General features: G+C 31.7%; 3 protein-coding genes and 1 long non-coding RNA gene across 8 annotated transcripts in view; 2 read left to right on the forward strand and 2 right to left on the reverse strand.

Annotated features, from left to right (window-relative positions):
* LOC126864956 (ecotropic viral integration site 5 ortholog) overlaps positions 1–5,196 on the reverse strand; it is a 30,134-nt gene extending 24,938 nt beyond the window's left edge. Inside the window, exon 1 of the mRNA XM_050616904.1 lies at positions 4,997–5,196. The gene's annotated coding sequence lies outside the window, so the exon portion shown is untranslated. The remainder of the gene's footprint in view (positions 1–4,996) is intronic.
* A 2,296-nt stretch (positions 5,197–7,492) lies between these two features.
* On the forward strand, positions 7,493–13,155 carry LOC126864959 (U6 small nuclear RNA (adenine-(43)-N(6))-methyltransferase). Of its 2 annotated transcripts, XR_007689398.1 has the most exons (8): positions 7,493–7,624; positions 10,190–10,367; positions 10,473–10,692; positions 10,766–10,906; positions 10,984–11,341; positions 11,416–11,614; positions 11,692–12,277; positions 12,899–13,155. XR_007689398.1 is itself a non-coding variant. In XM_050616909.1 (7 exons), exons 2-7 carry the CDS (start codon positions 10,263–10,265, stop codon positions 12,208–12,210), a joined length of 1,542 nt encoding a protein of 513 aa, XP_050472866.1. In that variant the 5' UTR covers positions 7,493–7,624; positions 10,190–10,262; the 3' UTR covers positions 12,211–12,864. The 2 variants fall into 2 exon arrangements, 1 of the variants encoding a protein (XP_050472866.1); XM_050616909.1 differs by lacking the exon at positions 12,899–13,155 and having other exon boundaries at positions 11,692–12,864.
* Positions 13,156–13,269: 114 nt separating this feature from the next.
* Positions 13,270–26,401, reverse strand: LOC126864955 (clustered mitochondria protein homolog). Its single transcript, XM_050616897.1, is given in 18 exon segments — positions 13,270–14,784; positions 14,862–14,987; positions 15,076–15,348; positions 15,436–15,846; positions 15,849–15,965; positions 16,040–16,246; positions 16,339–16,544; positions 16,618–16,759; positions 16,837–17,039; positions 17,120–17,294; positions 17,378–17,504; positions 17,673–17,953; positions 18,037–18,173; positions 18,408–18,774; positions 18,867–19,289; positions 19,390–19,676; positions 26,118–26,245; positions 26,309–26,401. Coding segments are annotated over 17 exon segments (4,314 nt in total). The 5' UTR covers positions 26,209–26,245; positions 26,309–26,401; the 3' UTR covers positions 13,270–14,043.
* LOC126864970 (uncharacterized) lies at positions 20,273–23,225 on the forward strand. 4 transcript variants are annotated; one of them, XR_007689403.1, is made up of 4 exons: positions 20,273–20,498; positions 20,615–20,793; positions 22,269–22,416; positions 22,504–23,225. It is a non-coding gene; the product is annotated as an uncharacterized LOC126864970 (long non-coding RNA). The 4 variants fall into 4 exon arrangements; XR_007689401.1 differs by lacking the exon at positions 20,273–20,498 and having other exon boundaries at positions 20,505–20,793; XR_007689404.1 differs by lacking the exon at positions 20,273–20,498 and having other exon boundaries at positions 20,505–20,784.
* Positions 26,402–26,545: the final 144 nt, after the last annotated feature.

Consider the following 26,545-nt stretch of genomic DNA (forward strand, 5'->3'; position numbering starts at 1 on the left):
TTTATAGATTTTTATGAGTGCTAGGCATTGCAGTTTTCGGATGTTTCATTCGTCAGAACGCTAGTTCGTCCAAATACGCGTCTGCTATAACCATAGTCCGATGTCAATTTTCGTGATGTGCGACGCTATGGTCGAGGTATTTCACGAAACGGCGTCGTTCAGATGCTTACGATATTTTATACGATATTATGGTACCATAAAGGCTCTAAGACAAGAATACGATAAGTCACATTTGCTATTTTTTATGGAGGAACAGTTTTAAAATTCAGGACGATACTTCGTGGATAAATAAAAATGTTACAATTCCTCGGGTCCCAGATGTGCGAAGCAAACATATTAAAGCGGAGGATGGAACGATAAAAAGTAAAATTTAAATATGTAGGTTTTTTTCAACGAAGACTGAAGAGCGACTGACATATGGGAGAAATTAACCAGAAACATCGTATCGTTATACGAGAGGGATATTAAATCGCGAAGATTAGTGGAATTATTGAAATATTGGAAAATATATATAAGGTATTAAGAGAATATAAGAATATTGAAATATTGATACAAGTATATCGTTCTTTATTATAAGAAATTAAATTGTCCAGATTGAACAAATATTTTTTTCTGCGATACTGCAAGACTTCAAAAACTTGTATTGAATAATGAGGACAGATCAGCGTTATTATCAATATTATATTATAATAGAAAATCGAAAATAATGCCCGTTCAATTGGAGAAAAATGAAAGAAAGATAGTGTCCTTTTCTTAAAACATTTATCGACCGAAATATTTATTCTCATTGATATTCTATTTTAAATTTCGACGAAAAATCAAATAACTGGTCAATGACCTCTGATACGCAAATTTAATGAAACGCTCTTCACCAAGCGAGATCAGATAGAAAATTCTTCCGGACGATAAACACAGTAACTTTGACTAAATTACACATTCGTTGAATTTATTTGTGTAATGGACTTTTGTAATGTATCTATTATACTAATAGCTTGTTTATTATTACTCTACATTATTCTATTTCTTCTTAATTTAACAGTAACTTAGTTTATTTACATTTTTAAATAATATTGCATTTGTGCAACCTTTACATGTTATTTATCGCTTGTAATGAAGTAATAAAAATACCATGTATAAATATATAATAAAAATGTCGTACAATATTTGTTTCATTTTAATTACTATTTCGTCGATACCGAGGAGGATAAATATATTTTACAAAAATAAGTTACAGTCACGGTTTATATAAATTATAGCGAATGTTGTTCACGTTTATAGGAAAGGAGTTATAGATATAGAGGTTCTCTTAACTTTCTCGTTCCACAATTGGAGTTCCAATTAATAACAAAAACATACGTTTCGTGTATAGCAGGTTCTGCTTTGTAACGAGGCAAAATCGATTGGTTTTATTGTAGAACCGATAAATTAGTCTTCTGTATAACTATAGTAAACTCGTTTATTTATACAATTGGTATCTTTTAAATAGAACTTCGCGAGAAAATTCAATGAGAAAACAATGACCAGCATTATAAAAAGTAAATCTATATATAAGAAATTCTTTTATTTCCTTACTTGTAAAATTTTCAATGAAAAACTCAACTAAACTAAACAGTAAATTCCATCATTCATAGAAAAATCCAATGAGAATTTACTAACTTTGTGAACATTTAAGTTTATGTAGCTATAAAAAAAGAATCCTTTGTTTTTATAATTTGAAAATTCCCAATAAAATTTCAACAAATTATGTTCATTACTCTTTTCTTAATAACAGGCTGCTACATTTTTCTAATGGAAAAAGTTATATCACCTGATACGTTGAAAAATATATATACGTAATTACGTAACTATAATTTATTTTTCATTGCGTAACTGCAGTTAAATTTCTTGCCGTATTCTAGACTAATATCTGATATTATTTCTTGAGACATTGAAGCAATAATTAGCCCTAAGAAGGTTGAGGAGAAAAAAGAAACGCGATAAAATATCTCAGCGAGCTGGATCCAAAATGAAATCGTAGAAAAAGCGCGTATCAGCTCGCGCAAGGAACAATTACACGCGGAAAAAAGCAACGAACCTTTCACCGGTCTCTGTTTACCGAAACAAATTCGTTACGTTGGCTGCACTGGTTCACAAAACTATCTAAACACACGTAGAAATTTTGTATCGGTATATTATGTGTATTAAATAAAATACTCGCATTGCAATCAGGCGGGACTATCACCATTGGTAATATTTGGAACTAATCTGAAAATATATAAAAATTATGAAATATTTAATACTAGTATACTTATACATATATTTCGCAAATACTACAAAACTATTTAAACAGTTTATCCATTATGTTAACAAACCTCGATATTCAGTGAACTATCTGTAACACTTATTATATGTTTAAGATCGCTATTCATGCTGTATGGACATTTTTTTGTGAGATATATGTACATTTTCAGACTGGTTTCAAATTTTACCAATACAATCATGGCGGTCGTGTCTCATTACAGCGATAATTGAATTTTTTAATGTTTTATATAATACATACAGTATACAGAATGGCCCAAATTTATGGTAATTTATGGTGCAAATGGGATCAGGGATATTCTATGGTTCAAAACAAGACGAAAATAAAAAATAACAATATTGTGTTGGAGGTCTCGTTTTTGAGAAAATCAACTTTGACGATTTGTGCGGTATACGTGAATTCTACCAATTCTCAGTTGGACATGAATGGATAATTTACAAGAAGTTATTCAAAATGTGAAAATAAGTCGAAAATGAAGAATAAGAAATTCTATCGTTTAAGGTCTCGTTTTGGAGAAAATAAAATTTGAATATGTTAGTCAAAAACTAGCCCGCTACACGCGTACCAAACAAATTCTCAAACTTAATTTTCTCAAAAACAAAGCCTCCGACACAATTCTCGCTGTTTTTGATCTTCTTATTTTGTCTTATTTTGAGCCATGAAATCTTCCTGACTCTATTTGTACTATGAATTACGAGTCACCCTGTATAAGTTTTCTATCGTAAGTTTTCAAATACTTTCATGAACCACCGTATTCTGGAGTGTTCGATCTGCGCTCGATGCATTACATCGGATCTTCATGCTCCTTACAATATGTTTTCCTAATTGTTCCGTAACGATGAATGACGGATCGCTTTACCGTTACGGTTACACAACGTATACGCGGTTGTATACGTGGAAAGCAATCGTCCAAATGCATGTGCAAACAAAGCGACCGGGAAACGCGCGGGGGGAGGAAGAAAGCACACTCGTTGCACACCATGGAATGCGATGATTTGAAAAAAAAAAAGAATTCTTTCGCACGGTTTCAGCAATCAAATTCCAATGAGAATGCACTGGTATGGATAAAATGTGATGAAGCTTAATGAAAAAAGTTTCCTCAAAATAAAGGCAGAAACAATCTGAAAAACTTAGATTCACTTTAAATTTGGTAGACGTCAGTCTGTGATAAAATTTTTTAAATGAACTCTGTTATCGTTAGATTGGGCAATTAAAAGAAAATTATTTTACCTTACAATGATTTGCATATGTTTATGCAAATTTTTATAAATACAATTAAAGGAATAAAACCTAAACAAAGATTTGTTTTATTCTCTAAATGTTATAATGAATACTTTAGTTTGGTATTCATGTACAATATGTGCATTCTGTCCAATTTTATACATTTAAAATTGCCATAAATGCATGAACAGCTGCAGTCTAGTCACACGTATTTTTGCTTTCCACATGATTGCAGAGGTTTATTGAGTAGTTCCCATTAAGTGACTACAAAAGGTATTTACACATAGCCCTATTTTCCAACGAAGCAATTTATCGATCAGGTTCTTCATTCCATTTCCTGTCGAATATATAAAGTTTACAAATATGTAAAGTTCCTTCCAATTAGATCATTTATAATTAGTCCATTCACTGGAAATTTGAAAATACAAGAATATATAGAATGCACATAATATATGAAAATGTATGAAATATTCAATGTGAAATACTTATTCTAATATTTAATAGTTAAAACATACATCTATTTAAGTTACATTTTCTTAATTAAATTCATAGAAGTATAAAAATATAAATATGTGATCTAATACTTGTTTGATAACAAACAAGTTTAAATGTAAATTGAAATTATGTTAATGAAATAATAGTTATTAGTATTTTATATTAAATATTCATCTAAAGTCTAAAGGATAAATTCACCTACCACATGAAATTTTAAGAACTGAGTTAACTTATACAATATTTAATGGATATTTATGTGAATTTATAGTTCTGTGAACACAATTAACAAAATGGAACATAAGTAGAAACTCATTTCATTCTTCAAATATTTTACTCTGGATATATAATAAATAATATCTAATAAATTCTATATGACATGTAAATAACATGTAAATGCATAACATATAAATTTTATATAATTTTGCACATTTAGCACATCCACAGTATAACAATGTTTAATTACAATCTTATTAAAAAATAACGACTGTGCATTATTTTGTTACTTCAATCCTAATATAGTCTAAAAAAACAACCTCCAACATTCATTTATTATTTAAAAGCGTCCTTATATCTTTAAATCAATTATTAACCACATCATCTCAGCGTAGTTCTATAGTAATTTATTTTAGGAAAAATGAAAATATAAAATACGAAATGTACTCTCATTGACTTGAAACTCATTTCAAACCAGAAGAAATAAATATTTCCAACGTGACATCATTAAACGTTACTCCACATACAGTTTATTCACATCGTGCCGCTTTTCACGCAGACGAAACATAAATCGATAATAAAGTGGCGAGAATCAGATAACAGAAATGTAAATAACGATGAATCGGTAACAGGTGCCTAACAATACGACTACGAGAGAGGAAAACTGTCAGAGTGGCACTTGTCCATATTAACAAACTGTCAGGCGAAACGAAATCGACGACGACCATCTGTTTCTGATATCCGTTAAAATTATCGTAAAGCACATACCTTACGTGTGATTAATATTCCATATGCTTCTTATGAAACAAATCACGCACTAAGAAAATTATGTTTCGTGTCAGCAAAAACGTATATAATGCTACTCTGAAGCTGAGGAACACATACGCGGCTGTCACCACTTAAAATTGTCATCACGATAGATTCGTTCGTTTACACTGCTGCCAACGTTTCAAATGTTACAATCTGGCAATGGTAAACGTTGCGTATCCGTCTTGATACACCACGAACGTAGGCGGGAATCTGTTTAATATTTCTGCCGCGAATTTCAAACATCATAAAATTCTAATATTTTAATTCGTATGATTATAATTTTATCTAACATCATGTTATATGTTATGTATAATACGCTCGCTTTTAATTGAAAATGTTGTTCATAATTGTTGATTATTAATCAATATTTAAATAATCTTTTGTTTATTTGTGATAAAACCTTTAAAATGATAAAACTATAAAATTAATTAGAAATTTAAAAATTGTTTTATTAAATTAGTTTTAGTTAATGTTATTTAAATAAATCCAAGTTTAGAAGTTAAAGAAAATTATTTATCTGAAGTTTAAAGATAGAAAATTGATCAATAATGAAGATTTTTGTTTAAACCAAAAGAACACGCAATAACTACGCATAGAGAATTCGTGATCGAAATGTAGCAAAAATATAAAAGTTATTTCAAACTTCAATTCCTTGTGTAAATATAATAAAAATTAAATAAATCTATGTTGTTCATTTGTTAACAAACTATATAATTGTTTATCATATTACATATTGGTTGGATACCAATATGTGAATCAGTTAAAAAGCAATATAAACGTATACGTACGCTCATCTTTGTTAAAATAAATCAAACGATATCAAATGTTTTGCATCGAATGTCATCAAATTACATCCTCTGCACCGAATCATCCTTAATTGTGACAACGTCTGTACGTTTCTTATCCTTTCGAAGCCATCTTCGCACTCAACCAGTAACCTGTATAAAACGTAATCAAAAATTTAGAATTAATGTATAAAATTGAACTAATTGTATTAAAATGAAACAATAATTAAACTCAAATTCTGTCTTGAAAGCTTATAATACAAGCTATTAGCTTCTATTATTAAAACTAACACTTAAAATAAGTTTAAGAAACTATAGAATTTTGATATAACAATACTTAATAAAATATTAAATAAGGACGTATTACATATTATTATTAAACAAGCCTGAAAATAGCTGATAAAAGATAATAGAATACTAACAGAAGCATGCGTAGTTGAAATTACCCACTTCAGAGAACATCGCATCTTGACACCACGCTTTTCAACGGTACAGTGATGCTCCGCGCCAAAACTTTACTCAGTTGATTCCTGATTGGCTGAAGCGGAAGGCTTCTCTTTCATTCAAAGCTGTGCAGAAAATTGAAATATTGTATGCCGGGAATCTTGTTTGGGTCAATGAACTATTGGGTTGGCAACTAAGTGATTGCGGATTTTGTTATTAGGTGGTATACCAACCCAATATAACAGTTTCAAAACAGATAAATATAAGGAATTTTTGAAGTTTGCAATCTTTATCTTCCTTACGTCGATAATATTAATCGAATTCAGTTCTTTATCATCAATGGACAATTAAGTGTAATGAATGTAATGTTCCTCTTTTAATAAATAAAATAATACAAGTAATTAAGATCATAAATCAATTAAATTAATATTTTAGGATAGCCTTATATTACAAACTACAGCAAATTTGTGCCAATATATAAAATGTATACTCCGTGCCTCGTTATGTAGAAAAAATAAATTTTATTTTACGAATACAAGTGAATTACCTTAAGAAAAATAAAAAAAAATTATTTAAACAATTATTTAGGCAAACATTTAAAAAATGTACGCTAACAAATTTTTAGTGTAATATATTACAAAACAAATTTAAGTATAAGTTCCGTATAGGGATAAGTATTTCGCAAGGAGGGTATGAAATTTTTACGTCTCTTTACACGGACCAAATAGAGTCAGATGTCGACATCCTTGTTAACAGCTTAAATGAATTTATGTATAGTGTTGAGTGGCTCATGAACGGCCTCTTGTGTAGAATTTTACTCGAATTTAAATAAAGGTATCCTCACGAAATGCAATTTTTATTCCTCCGATGCAGATGATAACCAGTTGCGATCGGAATTATGCTTTTATATAATTAAGAAGCTTATTAAATTGTTAGCGAGATTATGACCGAATATGAACTGTTTTCTATAATCTGTAATGAAGTAATATTTTCTGAAGTATTGTAGAAATACAAAGTATGCTTCGTTTGCAATTATAGGGTGCTCTGTTTTATTATTTTTTAGTTTTATAAAAAACTATAACCTTAATTCAAACCAGTACTATACTGAATCGATAACATCACATGTGATACGAAAATGGTAAGGTGATCAGTCACCCTAAAATGTGTAACATGAACTGATTACATGTCACGTCTATTCTATAACTCGTCTGTGACTATATTACTAGTTTATTGAACGGTCGGTATTTCAGAATATGTTATACAAAGTCTCTTAAGATGCCGGATCTATTCTGTATCTTATCTATGGTTTTACATTTGTAAATAAAAATATTTGTTACTGATTGTTGTGGATACACATATTTTATGTTATTTAATAAGGTTTTGGGTTTAAAAAATAACGATTCACTTAGATTCGTTTTCTCCACTATATTTCAGTCTTATAACACGTCTTACCACACAGGAATCTCCAAGTCAATGGAACAACGTGATCGACTTCTAAGACAAAAGAGCGTCGTTAGAAGTCGTACCAACTTAGCTTGTAGCAAGCAGCGATCATACCAACTTAACATTTCTCAACACTCCCCTTTGATCGCTAGTTTCTACAAGCCCCATAGCCCTGGTAAATTGCTGAGTCTTAATCCTATTTAAGCCTTTGGTGAGAATGTCAGCCACATTCTCAGGACTAGGTACATAAGTATAATCTAGTATCCCCCTCGATACGCAATTCTTAACGTAAAAGTAGCGCACTTGGACGTGCTTAGAACTCTCAGCAACTATTTCGTCCTTTGACCATGAAATAGCTCCGATATTATCGCAGAATATCTTGCAGGGGCGAGGGCAATATGACAGTTGACCCAATTCCTTTAACAGTAAAGAAATCCACACTGTTTCCCTTGCTGCTTCCTGCATTGCCACGAATTCCGCTTCGCACGTCGATTGAGCTATAATCGGTTGTTTTTTTGGATAACCAGGATATCGCACCACCAGCGAGTATGAACACATACCCGCTCCTGGATTTCCTGTCTACCGTACAACCCGCAAAATCCGAGTCGCAAAACATCTTCAGAGGTTGCCCGGTCCTTTGGTATACTAACTTCAAGTCTTTGGTCTTTAGTAAATATCTGAATACCCGCTTCACTGCTTTCCAATCGGATACAGTCGGATTCGCGCATCTTTGGCTTAGTTTTCCTATTGCACACGCAACATCAGGACGACTTACAGTAGCTACATACATTATGTGCCCCACAGCTTGTTCATATAATTTACTGCCGAAAGGCTCATCACGTTCAATATCAAAACCAGATGGACACTGTCCTATGCATACGGAAACTGGGTACCATAGAAAAAACTCCTGATATGGACGTCGCAAAATACTGCGGAAAGATATACGATCTGTGCGAAAAAATTTCCAACGCAGGTTTAAGAATCGAAGACCACATGATGGCGTGTTTCATCTTAGCCGGCCTCGTGGCGGACCCAAACTACACGACATATCTTAGGACGGTAAGACTCTATAAGAATCTAACCTCGAGGGTCGTGAAATCCGATCTCCTACTTGAGGAAAGGAGAATGGAAGCGGCTATGGGTCCCTCCGAGAAGAACAGTGCAATGGCGGCTTGCAAACAATCGAAGACCAAGCCCCAACAAAATCAAGATGGCGCTAAGAAAAAGCACAAAGACCCAAAGGATAAAAAATGCTATAAATGTGGAAAACGAGGCCACATATCGTACAACTGCCATGAGGGAAAAGAAGACAAGGAAGAGAAAGACCCAGAAAACAAAGTGGAGAAAGGATCGGAAGATAAACCGAGATCCAAGGGACTTCTCTCCACACTGGCTTTATCATCTATCAACCACGTGGAAAGGGACAGGATCAGCTATCTTGACTCAAGCCTCAAACCATATGACCCCGGATAGGTATCGGTTCGTGGACTTCGTGCCTGCGACTGGACAGATCCGGATTGGTAAGGGGTACCTGGAAGTCAAGGGAAAAGACACGATCGTTGTGAAGATGACCAAAGCCTGTGGCGGGTGGAGTCTATCCTTGTCGAACGCCCTGTGGGTGCCTGAATTAGATGTAAATCTAATCTCGATCGTAATATTCAATTCAAAGGCAGTAAATTATATGAACAAGCTGTGGGGCACATAATGTATGTAGCTACTGTAAGTCGTCCTGATGTTGCGTGTGCAATAGGAAAACTAAGCCAAAGATGCGCGAATCCGACTGTATCCGATTGGAAAGCAGTGAAGCGGGTATTCAGATATTTACTAAAGACCAAAGACTTGAAGTTAGTATACCAAAGGACCGGGCAACCTCTGAAGGTGTTTTGCGACGTCCATATCGGGGGTTTTTTCTATGGTACCCAGTTCCCGTATGCATAGGACAGTGTCCATCGACGTGGACCTTCCATGGACGTCCTCTAGCGCCTTCCAACAATCCCTCGCTGTCTTCAAGGATTTAATTTCTCCGATATATTCGGGGCGAATATGTCGAAAAAATTATGCCAGGAAAATTAGCGAGGCTTCCGTCATTGTCTTCCAATACTCGTAATTCCCCTTTCTTAGGACCAGCTTCATATCGCTGTCCACATCACTTACTTTGTCGTGATCGGCCATGGCGTGGTCTCTTCTCGGATTATCTTAGAAAACACAAAAAACTCAAAAAAATAATACCGTTTTTCCCCGCAGTTTACTTTCTGGGCCCATAACCTGTTATTTAATAAGGTTTTGGGTTTATAAAATAACGATTCACTTAGATTCGTTTTCTCCAATATATTTCAGTCTTATAACACGTCTTACCACACAGGAATCTCCAAGTCAATGGAACAACGTGGTCGACTTCTAAGACAAAAGAGCGTCGTTAGAAGTCGTACCAACTTAGCTTGTAGCAAGCAGCGATCATACCAACTTAACATTTCTCAACATTTTATGCAATTTAAGACCATAAAACACGTATTGACATCGTTACTGAAAAGAAAAAAAAAAATTGTTTAGAAATGTCGTTAAGAAAGTTTATGCACCCAAGGAATATATATAAGAAAATACCAGACTTCAAAAAACTTGTTTTGCTGTATCCAGAATTCCGTGATATTGCAATTGTTGTAAGCTACATATTTGAGCAATTGTTTACTATTATTATATATATCATCTCGTACATAAATATAATATATATTATCTATTTAATGAATTATATTATTATATTATAGAATTTAACCGGCAAGATAAAGATTGACTTTAAAAGAGAAGGTACTCTGCGAGTACTCACAGAGGTATTATTAAAACATGATTTTAATCTGCAAGTAAAAATACCTCCAAATAAATTAGTACCAACTCTGCCATTACGCTTAAATTACATTTTATGGATTGAAGATTTAATGAAACATGCTTCTTTCAATGAAATGAAGGAAGTAATTGGCATAGATATTGGTATATTGGAAATCAAGTTAAGAATAAAATTTTGTATTAGAAAATTTCAGTACTAATAATCATTTTTTTATAGGTACTGGAGCAGTGTGTATTTATCCTCTATTATTTGCAAAAATGTATGGAAATCAAATGATCGCTACAGAAGTTGACAAAACAAGTATACAGACAGCTATTGAACATGTTAAAAATAATAATTTGGAAGACATAATAAAAGGCAAATTAATGACACATTATTTATCTTATAAAATATACACAAGTTTATATTTTTTACTTTAGAATATTCTTTTGCAGTATATAAAGTGGATGAAAGAACAATATTGAAAGAAATTATAAAAGAGGATAATGTGTATCACTTTACAATGTGTAATCCACCCTTTTTTGAAATAGAAGGATCATCAGAGAAAATTATAAAGCAATTACCACCAAGAAATGCTCCAACTGGAAACGAAGTTGAACTTACAGTTCAAGGTGGTGAAAGAGCATTTATAATACAAATGATTGAAGAAAGTATGGAAATTAAAGAAAAGGCAAAAATTTACACCACTATGTTTGGTAGAAGAAGTAATTTACTATTCTTATTAAAATTTCTAAAGAAAAAAGGCATAGAAAACTCAACATGGACAGAGTTTTGTCAAGGTCACACAAAAAGGTGAATATATTTTTACAAACATTTTTTATTTTAAATTTTTTATTTTGTTATTTATGAATGTTATTTTTTAACAGATGGGGATTGGCTTGGTCATTTTTACCTAAAGATGTTATTAATTTGACAAATGCGCCTGTCATTCGAAAAAGTGGAGATTATATTGCAAAATTACTGAAAGAACAACGTCCAATGGAGATACAATTCCCAATGCGACATAAATTTGCTTCTTTTGACGACCTTGTTAATTTTTTGGAAGAAGCAATGGAAGAGTTACATGTAAGATTATATTTATATTTCCATCATGTTGTATTTATAATATTTTAGTTTTTGACATATTTTTCATTTTTATATAGATACAAATCAAAGAATTAAATTTGCCAATTGGTAACTTTAATGGTTGGTCGTGTCAACTAATTGCGGACAATGATACATGGTCGCATGCACGTAGAAAACGTCGATTAGCTCAAAGATTAATGAATCAATCTGTGAACCATGACACAGGACAAACATCTGTAATAAATGATATTACAGAAAACGATACAGAAAAATTAATAAAGAATAACTCGGGAGATATCGTGAGAAAGAACGAACCTTTGTTAATATGTAACTTTTTTGCTGAAGTGATAGAACATGAAGAACCTGAAAATGATGAAGTAAAAATATCTATGATCTTTGAAAAAGGAATTGGTGGCAAGGTTGCTTTAGAAACGTTTCGACAGTATTTAATAAACAAATTAGATGTTAGAGAATATTTTCAGAAGCAGCATGAAAGACCGAATAAAAGGAAGAGAAAACGATTAGAAACAAGTAAAATCGAAATAAATTCGGAACAAGTCGAAAACTTGCACAAGAATGATACGGAATCTGTTTAAGATGTCAATTTATGTTCTATACAAAATGATTTATTTCATACGCAAATTTTATGAAATTATATAACAGGTAACATATGTATGAAGTATTTAACTTTATTCATAATGAATAATCCTTATTAACTAGCATTCTTTATCGTACATTTTGGCTAACAAGTGCAGTATAATTCCATATTAATTCATATTATAAAGTATACAAACTCGTTCAACAGAAACTATTAGAAATTTTTCATTTATTCGCCTTTCGCTATTATTATCGACGTTACTATTATAAACATAATAAACTCAAAACAAAATTTTTTGTTTCATTTAAAACAAATGTCAACAGATTATAGGTATTATTTCTCAACTTAATTTTTATGGTAATATGATAAAATTTTAACATAGCATATTTCTAACATTCGTTTTAGCGAATGCTATTTGATAAAGATATATGCTCGGTAACAGATAATTCTCAGTGTTTATAACTCTAGAACTAACTGCAGTATTTCTAATTGTAATTAGGAAATTGACGCTACTTCTATAATATGTTGATTAATGAGTCGTTTTTTGATAACTGTTATTAATGATCATGAAATATAACAGCACACTTGTCATTATACCATGCTTTTCCTGCCACCACCATATTTTTTAAAAACATTTTTCCTTCCCATATAACAGGAAATTTGTTTAGATTCAAAATTATTTTCAGATTTAAATCCTCATGTAAGATGATAAAAATAACGATAAAACAACGATGATAAAAAGATGAAAGGAAGCTTTTCATGTGATGCATACAGTATAAAAACAATTAACAAAACTAAACGAATTTGTCTTGTTGAATACGATACAGATACCGTTCCTCGTTGATTTTCATGTGATATCAGTTTTACCTATAGCATTTATATTGAACTCAACAAGATTCACCTCAAATTAATAGTATCTAAAGATAAAAGAACAATTATATGACTTCATTATGTATTGAGTTCAATGATGACAACTAAAGTGGGAAAGTGACAGCAATGCCTAAATGGAACAAAATAATGATTTCAAATATGTAGTAATAAAATAACCTATCGAAAGTGTAGGAAAAAACAATTGACTTATATTCTACGATAATAAAGTCCATTATTTGTTTTACAAATAATTATCGTAGCATTTTAATTTTACTGGTACAATGCATTTCCTTCGAGTTTCAGCAGCAATTGTGCAATACGCTGGAACAAATATTAGTTTACTATTTCGTCAATCGATAGAAGAGTAACGTATGCAATATCCATAACTTTTATCGTTATGATATAAAATTAATTGAGCCTTTTGAAAAACGCGACAATATTAGGCGACACAGATATTTATTTATATTTTTATCAAATCATACTCTCTTTTTATCTGTCCAATAATTTGTGAAATTCATACATCAAATTACGAATAGATTTGGATAAGCAAGTGCTAAGGCAATAAATTTTTTCATTTAGAATTATTTACATACGTGAAGAATCAATTTTTTTCGTGTATGTATTATATGCAGTTATAAGTCAGTCAAATAAATTCTGTAGCCTGGCGTATTGTAGTTGAGCATCGCGAGCCATTAGGAAATCTAACTCTTTCGAAATGTTTCACCTATGCTGTTGATCGCCACACTATAAAAGTTCGATTCCGATAGCACTTTATAAACGTATATACGATACATCAAATAACGATCCTTATCTCGAGCAAACACTTCCCATTTTCATTTTATCCCAATCAGTTATACATGCCGTACTCGCGTTACTCTTAAAAAAAGATCGGACGCGGGCAGGGAAAGACTAGGATTCAGAAAAAACTACTAAGTATCATCATTAGCGGTTTAAAGCGAGCTCAGCTCTCTGCTACTATTGGCTCTAACACTGTTTTGTTTTCCTCCAACTTGTTCAATTCTTTCTGTGCTTCCGCTTTCTTTTCTATTTTCTTATTCTCTTTCTCGTCCTTTTTATTCTCTTTATCTTCTTTTTTGCTTTCTTTTTCGTTCTTCTTATTCTCTTTCTCCTCTTTCTTATTATTGTCTTTTTCTTCTTTCTTATTCTCCTTCTCGTTTTTCTTGTTTCCATTTTGAAGCGCCTTTATCTCCCTGTCAGGTGTTTGTTCTTTCTGTCGTTTCTCTATTTCCGCTTTAAAATTTTCAATATCCTGTTGGCTGATTTGAACAAATAGAATACCATTGATTACATTCAACATATCAAGTACGGATCCCATACTGGGCGGTTGCACCTGAATCGGTGGTAGGCTTACACCGGATTTCCCAGTATAAATTTCGTTCATCTTTTTCTGTAGAACTACGGCCTGTTGCGTTAAATGTCTCAAACAGTCGCTACTCTCTTTGGTTTTTTCATGATCCTCGCCTAACTGTTGCTTATAAATAGCGTAGGTTTCCTTCTCGTTATTTAAAGCCGCTCGAAAATCACCCATACAAGATTGAGTTCTTGCGACAAGATGATAAGAAACAGCAACTTTCAAAGATCGTGGCCCGTGATATCGAAGGTTTAGAGCCAAAGCATGCTCCAAAAATCGGAGCGACAATTCATATTCTCCGACAGCATGAAGAATCAATGAAATATTGCTCTAAACAAACAATTAACGTTGGTCAAGGTTAAAGGTATTAAAGCTTTAGAATTTTTAGTATTCGCATAGATACTCACGTCAAGAAGTGCTACTTCTGGGTGGTCTTCGCCACAAACTAGTAAGGCTAAATAACGTGCTCTATATAATAACCTAAGTGACACAGAGACTTGGCCATTGGCAAAAGAATATAGGGCTAGACGGATCTGTTGACAAATAGAAAAATAATATTAGAATAATTGCAATTATTACATATATTTAATCATTAATTAAGTGCGTTTACTTTATACCTACATATTCAATAATAGTATATGGATGATCTATACCGTTGACTCTTTCTGACATAAGGACTGCCTTTTGTTGAGTGGCAAGAGCTTCTCCATGCTCACCCATTATGTAATTCAATCGCGCAAGCATTCTAAGACACTGTGCAATTTCGGGATGCATTGCACCATATACATTATTCAATAAATTGAGTGCCTCGCTAATCAGTTCATATCCATCTTTCAAATAACCTTGTTGAATTTTGCTTTGTCCAGTTGTATAGAAATTATATGCATCACTAGCCTAAATGAAGTAATAGAATAATTTCTAATAACTTATTATGAAAATTTCTATATGACTTATTTTTTGTATCCTAAATGCATTACTTACTCTAGGATTGATATGCTTCACAACAGGGAATATATTAAGTATATCTTCTTCGAAGAACGTGGCTCTGTTCTTATTCTCGAAGTTATATTCACGTAACAAAATTTGAATACCAGTCTTTATACAGAAATTACGAAGCAATGAAATTTTCTGAAGGTGAAAATGTTCTATCGTGGCATCCAACGATTCCGGACATGGTGCTTCCCAATCATAATAACTCTTCAAATCTGCTTTAATTTGTTGCCAAAGAGATTTAGGCGTTAAGGAAGCCCATTCCACTTCAGACTGTTGTGGACCGTTATTTCTACCTTTTCTTTTATTGCGTCGTTTGGCAGTTTTACTTTGAAGCTGAAACCGAAAATTATATAAACTTTTATGTAGAAAATTATTTCGACTATTGATATTATTTAATTGATAAATAAATGTTGCCATACCTCTTCTAGATTTTGTTGTGGATGAATGATTTGTGCAGAAGAGAATAAGCAATTTAAGAAATGACTAATAGCTGCAGAAAGACTCATTAATTCTGTACCCTAAAAAAAGTATTAGGTTCTTACGTTTATAAAATTTAAAATAACCACTTTAATTTCAATTTTAATAAATATACCTGCATATAAAATGTAAAAATGTGTTTCGCCGAGCGTAAAATAAGTTCCGAAACAGCAATACGTTTCAGATATTGCAGTTGTGGAACAGTAGATAACATGTCTGCTAATTTACCAAGGTATCGTACGTTGATGCCTTTACCATGTAAAGCTTCTACCAATATGCTGCCATCCATTGCAGCAGCTGTATGATCTAAGCATTCTCGTATCTGTAATAAAAAAATTGAACTAAATATATATTTTTTGTATACAAAATTGTATCGATGTATTAAATATAAAAGTATTCTATATCAAAACATACAAAAGTGGGTATTTGTACGGTAAGTAAAAAGTCGGCCGCATCTTGCACCAATTGTCTTTGTTTTTTTAAAGCAGGCCCATCTGGATCTGGATGTTTAACACCCGGAGAAAATACGTCTGGGTTAAACCTGACATCAAATTCGGCTTCCCGTAGGCTACCAACTGCTGCTGCTGCACTGCGAACTACTTCTTTTGTACTTTCTTCCACTTAAAAAAAAAGATTTAAATGAAGAATTGAAGTAAAACATTATAAATTAAAAAGAATAATTAAGTTACATACACTCTTGCTTCTCTCCACCAGTGATAGAGTCAGTTATACTTTCCACGATCTTTTTGGCTTCATCCGTTTCTATTAGAGTATGAGAAGAATCTTCTTTGTTACTATCCACTGCAACGACATTCAATTCTTCCTTTTTATCTTCCTAAAATTAATACAATGCCAAATAATAACAATGTTTGAAACTAATATTTACTATAAAGTTTGAAAAATTTTGTTTACTTTAATAGTGGTTTCATTTTCCTTCTGTACTTTTCTTACAGATGTAAGTTGTTGTAGATGAAAAGCGACGTGTTTAATAAATTGCACGTATCTAGCTTCAACAAAGGAGTCAATCAATTCCTGACGAAGACAGGCTAATTTATGCTTGTGCTCAATTGGAAAACCTAAAGCTCTAGCTTCTTTACTCAGTTCAACACCTTCCACTACAAAAATCAGAGTAAAAGTTTAACAATAATGATAGCAGTAATTAATTTTGAACTTTTCGTTAGTTATATAAACTTACATTTAAGAAAATTGACATCAGGAGGAAAAGTTCGTAATAAATCCAACACATAATGTCGAGAGTCATTTCCGATTATACCTTTGCATTCTACACTGCTGCAAAGTTCAACCTCCTCCCCAACATCATTGATAACTTTATGAGGAAGAATTTTTAATAGTTGACCAGTTTTGTTCAACTATAAAACATAATACACATGTGATATAAAGTTCTAGATAAATACTCTTCAGAAATTACAAAAAAGCATTATTGTAAACTAACCAATTCAAGATACTTTGGATGCGAGATAACCGTTTTCCCAAAATCTATAGAACCATAAACAACAGATTGCTCCTGCTCGCGTTCCAAGATTCCAGGGATGATTGACTGAGCGGTGACACGATATCCTCTATGCAGAGGAATACGAGTGATTACCACGAAAACTTAACATCCTTTCGATCGAGATGTAAGTTGCGATAGAATACTGAACAAGTATGTACAAATGATCCGCTACAAAATATCCACGTCGTACAAATAATGTGATGAAAGGAATGCGTGTGTCTAATTTCCTACAAACCTGTAATCGATTACAACGGTACCAAGCGTATAAGGGCCGGGTAGATCAATAGCAGCATATACTCTAAGACCTTGTAAATCGTTTTTAGGCGCGACGAAAGCAGCTGCATCGCCGCCAAGTTCTTTGTAATGATCCCTGACATCGAATCCAAGAGAGAAGAAAATATTGTTCCAAATAAACATTTGCATCTTTGCCTCCTCACCAGGGTTTATTGCCATTACGTTACCGTCTATCACGGCTACTGCACCTCGAGTAGCAGCAGTGACAAAATCACTGTGAACCTAAACACGTCATTCATGAAACTCAATTCGTATTACTGGAACAACATATCGAAATGCAATTAATATGTCAAGTTTTGACATACTTTAAAGACAGCACGTTCTCTAAGTAGTCTTTCAGGCAAGTTCTTACGAGGTAACTCTCTCGTTGTTTGCAACTCCTCGTTCCAATCTCGAGTTTGACCGGGAATATGTTCTTCGTACCCCAACTTAGAAGAGAAAGCTGTATGCAAATAAATAAGATGAATGATTAAACATAGAATCGTGTGTACTCGTGATGCAACACAATTAACACCTTAACTAGCCAATTAATTTAAAGTCAGTAGAAGTAATAATAGTAAAACATATATCTCGTAATGAAAAAATCTAATTCAAGTATTGCATGTTATACGTATGTATGACTAATACAGCACTTAATATGAAAGAGTTTTATTAATTTGTATAAAACGAAACATACTATCTTCAGCGCGTATTGCATCGATTGTATGTTCAATTTGAGGCGCACACCAGGCATAAAGTTGATAAGGTGCAGCTACTCGTTCAAATGGATGTCTCTGCGTTCTTCGTCTTTGCATAGCAGTGAAACCACGTTTAAAAGCCGGACTGAGCTGGTTCAGTAGTTCAATTAAACTATGACACAAATGACTCGGAGTCGCTGGTTTCGGATTAAATACTTCCTTTGTCGATTGATTGAGGAAGAAACCTCTGACACATGCAGTCAAATAATATTGCTTGTCTTCTAACGTTACCACATGTAGATATAATAAATCACCGTGAAGCTTTCTGTGACCGGGTGGTGGATTCCACCCAGATGTTGTTAATACCTACAATAAATAAATTAATAAATTAAATATTTATATTAATAATAAATTAGACAAAGTAAATAATTTATTTATAGATATGTTATATCAGTTACTTTTAAACAAGGAGGGCATTTTTGTTCTTTGGCTTGAGGTTGTAGAGGTAGTAATGGCCTGTCTTTACAGCCAGGTATAATATAATCAGGTGGAGTACAATCAACCGAATCTGCTCTGCTCTTCTTCTTCTCAAGGATGTCGCCATTAGTAACCACATTTAAAAATGATAAACTACTACATTCGACGCCATTGTAAGCATCCGCAGGATCCACAGATTTTAATAAATCTCGCACGTGCCTGACATGTATACGAGCTTCTCGCATTGTATACGGTTCTTCCACAACTTTAATAATGGAACCTTCTTTTAGGCCTTCAATATTCTTCAGCTCAGCAAAGTTATCCAGTGTGTTACCATCGAATTGAAGGGAAAAACATGTGCGATGGCAGGTGTCCTCGCGATCCATGAGTAATTGATGGATTTCCTAAAAGATAATAAAATTTATTATCTAATCTTCTTTATTAACTTGTTTTTTATTAATTGTTGTCATAGGAAACGAAATTCTTGAATGGATGATTAGTTACCTGAACCAACTCCATACTGGAAACTTGGATATCAAAGGGCTCAGCATTTGGACAGATGATCTTAACAGTGAATCCCATATCCTGAATGAGAAGTATTTCTTGCTCGCTTCCAGCATCCTTATCACTATCTTCTTTCTCGCTTTTGTCATTCTTCTTATTCTTGTCTTCTTCTTTCTCCTTCTCTTTTTCATTCCCTTTCTCTTTCGTAGCTTCGACTTCGCCCTTTTCAACGACATTCTTCGCAGTCGTGCTCACATTTCCGGTTTCCTCTACAACTTCCTTTAGATCTAAAATACAAACCACGAATTAATAAATTTTTATTCAAACATTGGAGTTTATAAAAAAAGTATATCAAATGAAGCAAATGAACAATTTTTACTAATCGAGGATATATTAAACATTAAATATAAATCAAATATCAACAATAAATAAAATAGCAACAATTTTGCTTTTAGCTTATGTAACACATACCAGAGCTATGAGTATCTTACTGATTGATAGTTTTTATCATTAGATTATTTTTACTTATATATATTATCCCCGAAAGTTAATTTGCGATTTTATCGTAAATTTACAGTATTTGCTAAGTACTACTTTACTAAAGAAATATCTATAGAATTATATCAGACTTGTTATTTTACAGAATATTGTTCAGAATATTATTTTGTTATTTTACAGAATTATGATTATTTATGCAATTATTTTATCGAACGATTTTCAAGAATCAGTGAAATTATAAAACAAGCAAAATAATAACTAACAATATGACAATAAAATAATTTATTTCAAATATTATATTATCAATTTCATAGTGGCTTCACCGAATAATTCTCAAGAACCAAAAAAATAATAAAACAAGTAAAAATAATAACAAACGTTTTACCTTATTAATTTTGATAATATGTTAGATGAAACGTAATATTTTCTTTTCTTTTAAAATGGATATTAACGATCTATGTTTCAATGTAGACAACGGTGACAACGATACGAATAACTGAGTCCACGCGTTATTTCCATGGAAACAAGGCGCATTTTCGACTAGATACGACGGTGGATATCCGTGGGGCTGCCACTTGCATTCACCAATGTACTTATAAATAAACGGCAATGTAAATAGTCTGCACTCAAATGCCGTACTAATTTTATCGATACTATGTTTGCAATATACATCCATTTCTGGCATACGCCGATGTTAGGCAGTTATAATATTAATTACAATTTACAGAGAGTGTGGCTTGCTTATCAGTGACTACTGTAACCCTATGATGACGGCACGTCTAAAATACTCTAACATGTTTCAAATAATTTGGATCTGTGAAACCTTGATCTTTACTGGCCTTCGCTCTGTAATGATCTGCATATAATTCGGTAACAATTGAACGTGTGCATGAATAAGTTAAGAGAGTATGCAGAATCAAATTTTAATTGATAAAATATTGAACTTTGATGTCTTTCTAGAATGATAGAATTTGATGATGATTAGAATACGGATTTATATGCATGTATGAGAAGTTTGAAGACTCAAAAATACAGAGAATACACGCATTGAAATGTGTACTCATGCACATCGTTCTTTGAATGTAATTTTCCTCTATATTTTCTACAATTAATGTTTAAAATTTCATATACCTTGACATATATTTCATATACCTAGTAAAGTTACAATATAAGAATTTTATGTGAAAGATAATGTAAAACGATATATATGACTCTTCATAAGGACATTTTTTAGAGCTTCATGAATGAAAAAAATATGCATAAATGTATAAAACATCTAAAGTAGGAAACTTGTCATAAAATTAAATACATGAGACAAATCGTTAGTTATATTGATAAAAATATAAAATTGCATAAAAGTTTTACGATTAAAAGTGCAAGACAAATAAAAATAACAATCGTAAACCAAGACTTTTTTCATAATCGAAGAGCTGAAAAATAAATTATTATTATTATTATAAAATTGCATAAAAATCCACTATCTACTGATGATTACAGATCAGAATAATTACAAAAATAAACAATATATTACATATTTATACAGGGTGGTTGGTAATTGGTGGTACAAGCGGAAAGGGGGTGATTCTAGGCGAAAAAAGAAGTCGAAAATATAGAATAAAAATTTACCACCAAATTTAAATAAGATCAGTATATTGATAGTATAAACATTACTAGATAAATGAATGGAGAAGGAAAAGAAAAAACAAACAGAATTGAAATAAGTATTTATTTGTTTGTGCATAATAGGTATTGTGTGTGATAAATGGATAAAGTTGAATTGAAATTCTATTTTAATGTTTGATTAGATTATAGTTTTTTCTGTATGGATTGGCTGTGCATTACTCTACGCGGAAAATTTTTTTATGTACTTAATCTCTTAAGCAGATATTATTTATCTAATAATGATTTCTATATATTATATAGCTACTATTTCTAATATATCGCCTTTTCTCAAATTATTGTTTTAATATGAAACCAAACGTTTTTCTTTCGTTGAAATTACAGTCCAAAAGATGGAAATTGAATTTAAAATATATATGTGTTGATGCAATAAATGATTATAAATATCTTTTTAAATTCCACTTTCGTACATACAAATTTTGTTAAAAAGAGGAACAAAAATAAAAATATTATAAACATTACAATTTTAAATAAATATTTCAGTACTCGGGTATTTTAAAATAAATAAACGTTGAATATTTATTACGAATTTAGAAATTATGTAACGTAATAACTGAATCAAAAAGATTTAATAAAAATGATATGTATAAGGCTAAAATTATGTTTGTTTTCAAGTACTTATATCCATTCATGCTGGTTTATTTGAAGCAGTTATCGATTTTTCATCGAGTTATCTCCAATCAAAATCTTATTAATCTTAGAGGGCGTTCATCTATGATTGTCAAGATCGAAAGAAAATTAAAAGCGAACAATCTTCGGAATATGTAGCTGCAGTATTTCTTTATGCATATAATGATTTCCTCTGACACGTTGAGCGGCACGAAGGTCATTGGTGACATACGATACCATGTACGTAAATTTTTTAGAATGATTAAAATAAGATAAATTTCGCTGAATAAAAAAATTTATTTACATTTTTTATTTATTTTGATTTAGATAACATCAGAAAAAATGTGCAAATAGAATATAATATTTTGGAAAAATTAAGTGTTGTGGTATAGTTTATAAATAATAAACATATCTATATATAATAAAATTATATATTATAAAGAATACATAAATTCTCGTAGCAATCAACGTGTTAAACTATCTTTATCGATAATTTTGCAAGCAAATAATTTCAATGCTATATGGAAATTATACACATGATAACATTTATTTTTGCAACAAGGTTAACATGAAATTTCTATGAGGAATTGTACGAATCTTGTTCTACAGCAATATTTAATAAATGAACTGTTTTATAGTTATAACGATATGTACAACACCATATTTTTATCAGATTTATTCTAACACATTTCTTATCGTGAAAATTAAATCGTTCGATTGCATCGTCTTATGAATATATGTATTCATGTACTATCAAGTTACAGCAATTTATCTTAGACACCGATTGCTTTATCGCATTCTTATCATACATCTTACTGGTTTGTACGAAAACGATCCTCCTTTTTTGGATTTCTCTATTACTAAGAAAGAAGATAAAAAATTTAGCCGTGAGAAAGATTCGGAGATAAAAAAATGAAAACGTGAAAAAGATAAGGCTTTCTCAAAACGATCTTGTATCTCTTATCTTGCTTAAGGGATTCTTCTAAAATTCTATCTTTTAAAAACTAAGAAAAATCAAGCAATAATAAAAAGTTGTGAAAGTAAAAGAATTCATATTATTTGATGGCAAAAAATAATTTAACCTATCATATAAAGTTATTACATATATTTAACTTATTATATAAAAACGAAATGATAGAAGCAGAAAACATATTCATACATCTTAATTTAATAGTTTTTAACGATAAAAAGATGAATATAATATCATGGAACTGTCTTTATATTCATTAATAAAGAAAAAGATTGATAATATCATTAATGAATAAGAAGATTCGAAAATCAATTGGAAATAAGATCGATCAAAGCAGAATAGCGATCTGTTGACAATAGACGAGTTACAATCGCAGCCATTTCAATCGATATGTAAACATCGAACTCGATAAGTACTAACCATTGACTTACACATACCAGAAGATATAATATTTTTCGTTTCGTTATTACAATCAGAAAAACTTGACAAGTTTCGAAACCATTTACGAAGCGATTATACATAAATAGGTTGATAAGAATCTCTACAAATCTTAAACTTTAATACATATTCAAAACAACTAGCTTCGACATAAGAAATACCATAGATAACGGAAACAATGAATCATTTTACCAAACTTAACAAACAATCCCGTAACATAATCAATAATTCTATATTTTTCGTACATAAACGATAAAAAAGGCTTTGTCAAAAGATATTTCAATAACAGAATTTTTCATAAGATGTAAAAATTCTTACATAACCATTTTACGACATGTTTAAGAAAATACAAGTAATCGATAACCTGTTCATGTTCATGTAATTGTTAAATGTGCATATATATATATATATATAGTCAGAAATATACACATACAGAAATTTTTAATGAATATATTATGTGCATTATATGGAACTAAAATTTCGTTAACACTGTAAACAGGCAAGACTATCGATATTATATCGGTAAACTTTGAAACCAATTTGAAAATGGATATGAAGGTTACAAGATATTTATTGGAAGCATACACTTCGTGAAGATCACCAAAATATTTGAAGTCGGTTATTTACTATATTAATAAGCCACAATATTTTGTGCGACTACCTTTAGCACTAATTATATGTTTAAGACTACTATTTATGCCGCGTGCGTGTGTATATATATATATATAGTGAGAGACGATTATTGTAATGTAATATTGTAAATGTAATTTAAGAAATTCCCAAATTGTACGAGATATTTGTTAAAATATCATTTTAGTGTATCAGAAACCAAAGACGTAAGGGAAACAACGTCAGAAGGAATACCGATAACCCCTGCTATCGATAATTCTTCGTAATTCACTATTGTTCTTTCAAAACACGTGACCCTTTATAAAACTATCACTGTCCTAGCATCGTTTAAATTTAGCCCTTTTTACTTTTATTATTCCTTTCATCTCATTCAAAAAAATAGAGAAAACGTATTTTAATTACAGAAGAAATCATCAAGTACAAAATATTATAGTTAAATTGACATATAGTTATATTAAATATATTTTGCAATGCATCTACCAAAAAAATTAAAATAGAATAAATTTCACAATAAAGGTATTTCGTTAAATAGTATTTGAACATTTCAGACACATTTTTCATAATTTAAAATTTCCTCGTTTCTACGCCTATGTGCGAGAGGTCATTAACATGCACGTGTTTTCCTTCGGTTCTTTTTTTCACGAAATGAGTTCTAAAACAAGAGCAAATTAACAGAAAGGGTCTAGCGTCAATCGACAGTGATGAATAATACGTCTCTAGAAAATTTATAGCTCTTTCTCAAAATAAACATATTCACTTTTCATTGACCATTAGAGTTTAAAAATGAGCTTAAACATGTACCATAAGGTCATTTAAACTGAACTACCATTAACGAGAAAAGAGAGACAATTGTGCAATATAATTTACATAATTCTCATTGTTCCTAAATATCCTCTGCCTAGTACAAACCAATAATAACTATGTATATATGACGAAAATATGAATATCACTAAATGAAAGATTATCTTAATCTGATGATCAATAATCATTAAATTAGGTATATTTGTGCATTTAAGGGAAATTCAAATAAGTAAAAATACTCAGAACGCAATAAACTATACAAAACTATACAAAATAGCAAAAAATTACTAGAACATTGCTAAGTATAAGTGTCACAATACTTATAAATAAATTTCTATTTAGATTCTATTCTTTCAGTACACAAAAATACTTATCTGTTCAGCAGTTTAGTAGTTATTTAACATTTACAGACATAACAGGATAATAATAGAAAATAATAATAACAAGCTAGCGAACGACGTTTTACGAGTGTGAAAATTTTGAAATAAAGAGAGATGTATTGAAATGAATTAAACAGGGCAGGTAACATGGTTTCATCATCCAGAGAGAAACTAATCACGTGCTACAAGCAAATATCCTTAATACAAATAATGTATTTCTATCTCAACACCAACGGAAAATGCGGAAAGTAAGGAAAGGTTAAATGGAGACTGTACATCGATTGAAAGGTGCATCTTCGAAGGAAGAAGCATGTCAAACGATACATTTATGCGTTCATGTATAATTGCTTGCAAAATGAGGGGCAAGGGTTACGACTAATTATGAGAAAAACGAAATCATTATCTCTTGGTAATAATAGGGCCGACAAAAGGAATAAGATTCGTCTGCTAGTTTAGGTCGTGTCTTCTGCTAGTTTTTCTCTCGTAAAAGTTATGTGTGGCTCACATGACCCTGCAATACATAGATTCGCGCAATTCGCGCGTTACATAACACAGAAGGCCCGGCTTTTGACTGAAGCGGCATCGTTAAAAACGCACATTAAAACGGATAGAACATGGTAACCTGATCGAATCATTATATAACATGATCGGCCGTACCCTGCTTAACCATGAGAAATAAGAAAATTGATGGTCGCCGGTTCTAAAATCATGAGTATACTAACCAGTACTGGCTCCTTTCTCATTGCCATTGAGCAGAGGGATTTTCATACTCCCATTTTCCGTGGTGGTCTCTATTTGTGTGACCAATGTCATTTTTCTTTGACAATTTTTATCAAGCTTTCACACGACTCTAGAAACAGGCACGTGCTTATTATTCACAATAACACGCGCGCACACTTCGTTGAAATTATACCGTAAAAACGACGTCCGACTCTTTTCACAAGGCAGCACACTAACTCTGAGGCACACCGAGCCGCTTTTCTGTATTGCACGTGCGTTTCGAACGAAGTACAAAGTCTAATACACACGATTGGTTGCCTTGTCTAGCGGTTTATCGAATCACCTCCTCTGATTGGTGCTTCTCGTCACGTGATCCACCCCTCGACGTTCTTTGAACGGTTATTATTTGTCCTTGCCGGTGTATCAAACA

This window comes from Bombus huntii, chromosome 4 (genome assembly GCF_024542735.1).
Source record: "Bombus huntii isolate Logan2020A chromosome 4, iyBomHunt1.1, whole genome shotgun sequence".
Lineage (NCBI taxonomy): Eukaryota > Metazoa > Arthropoda > Insecta > Hymenoptera > Apidae > Bombus > Bombus huntii.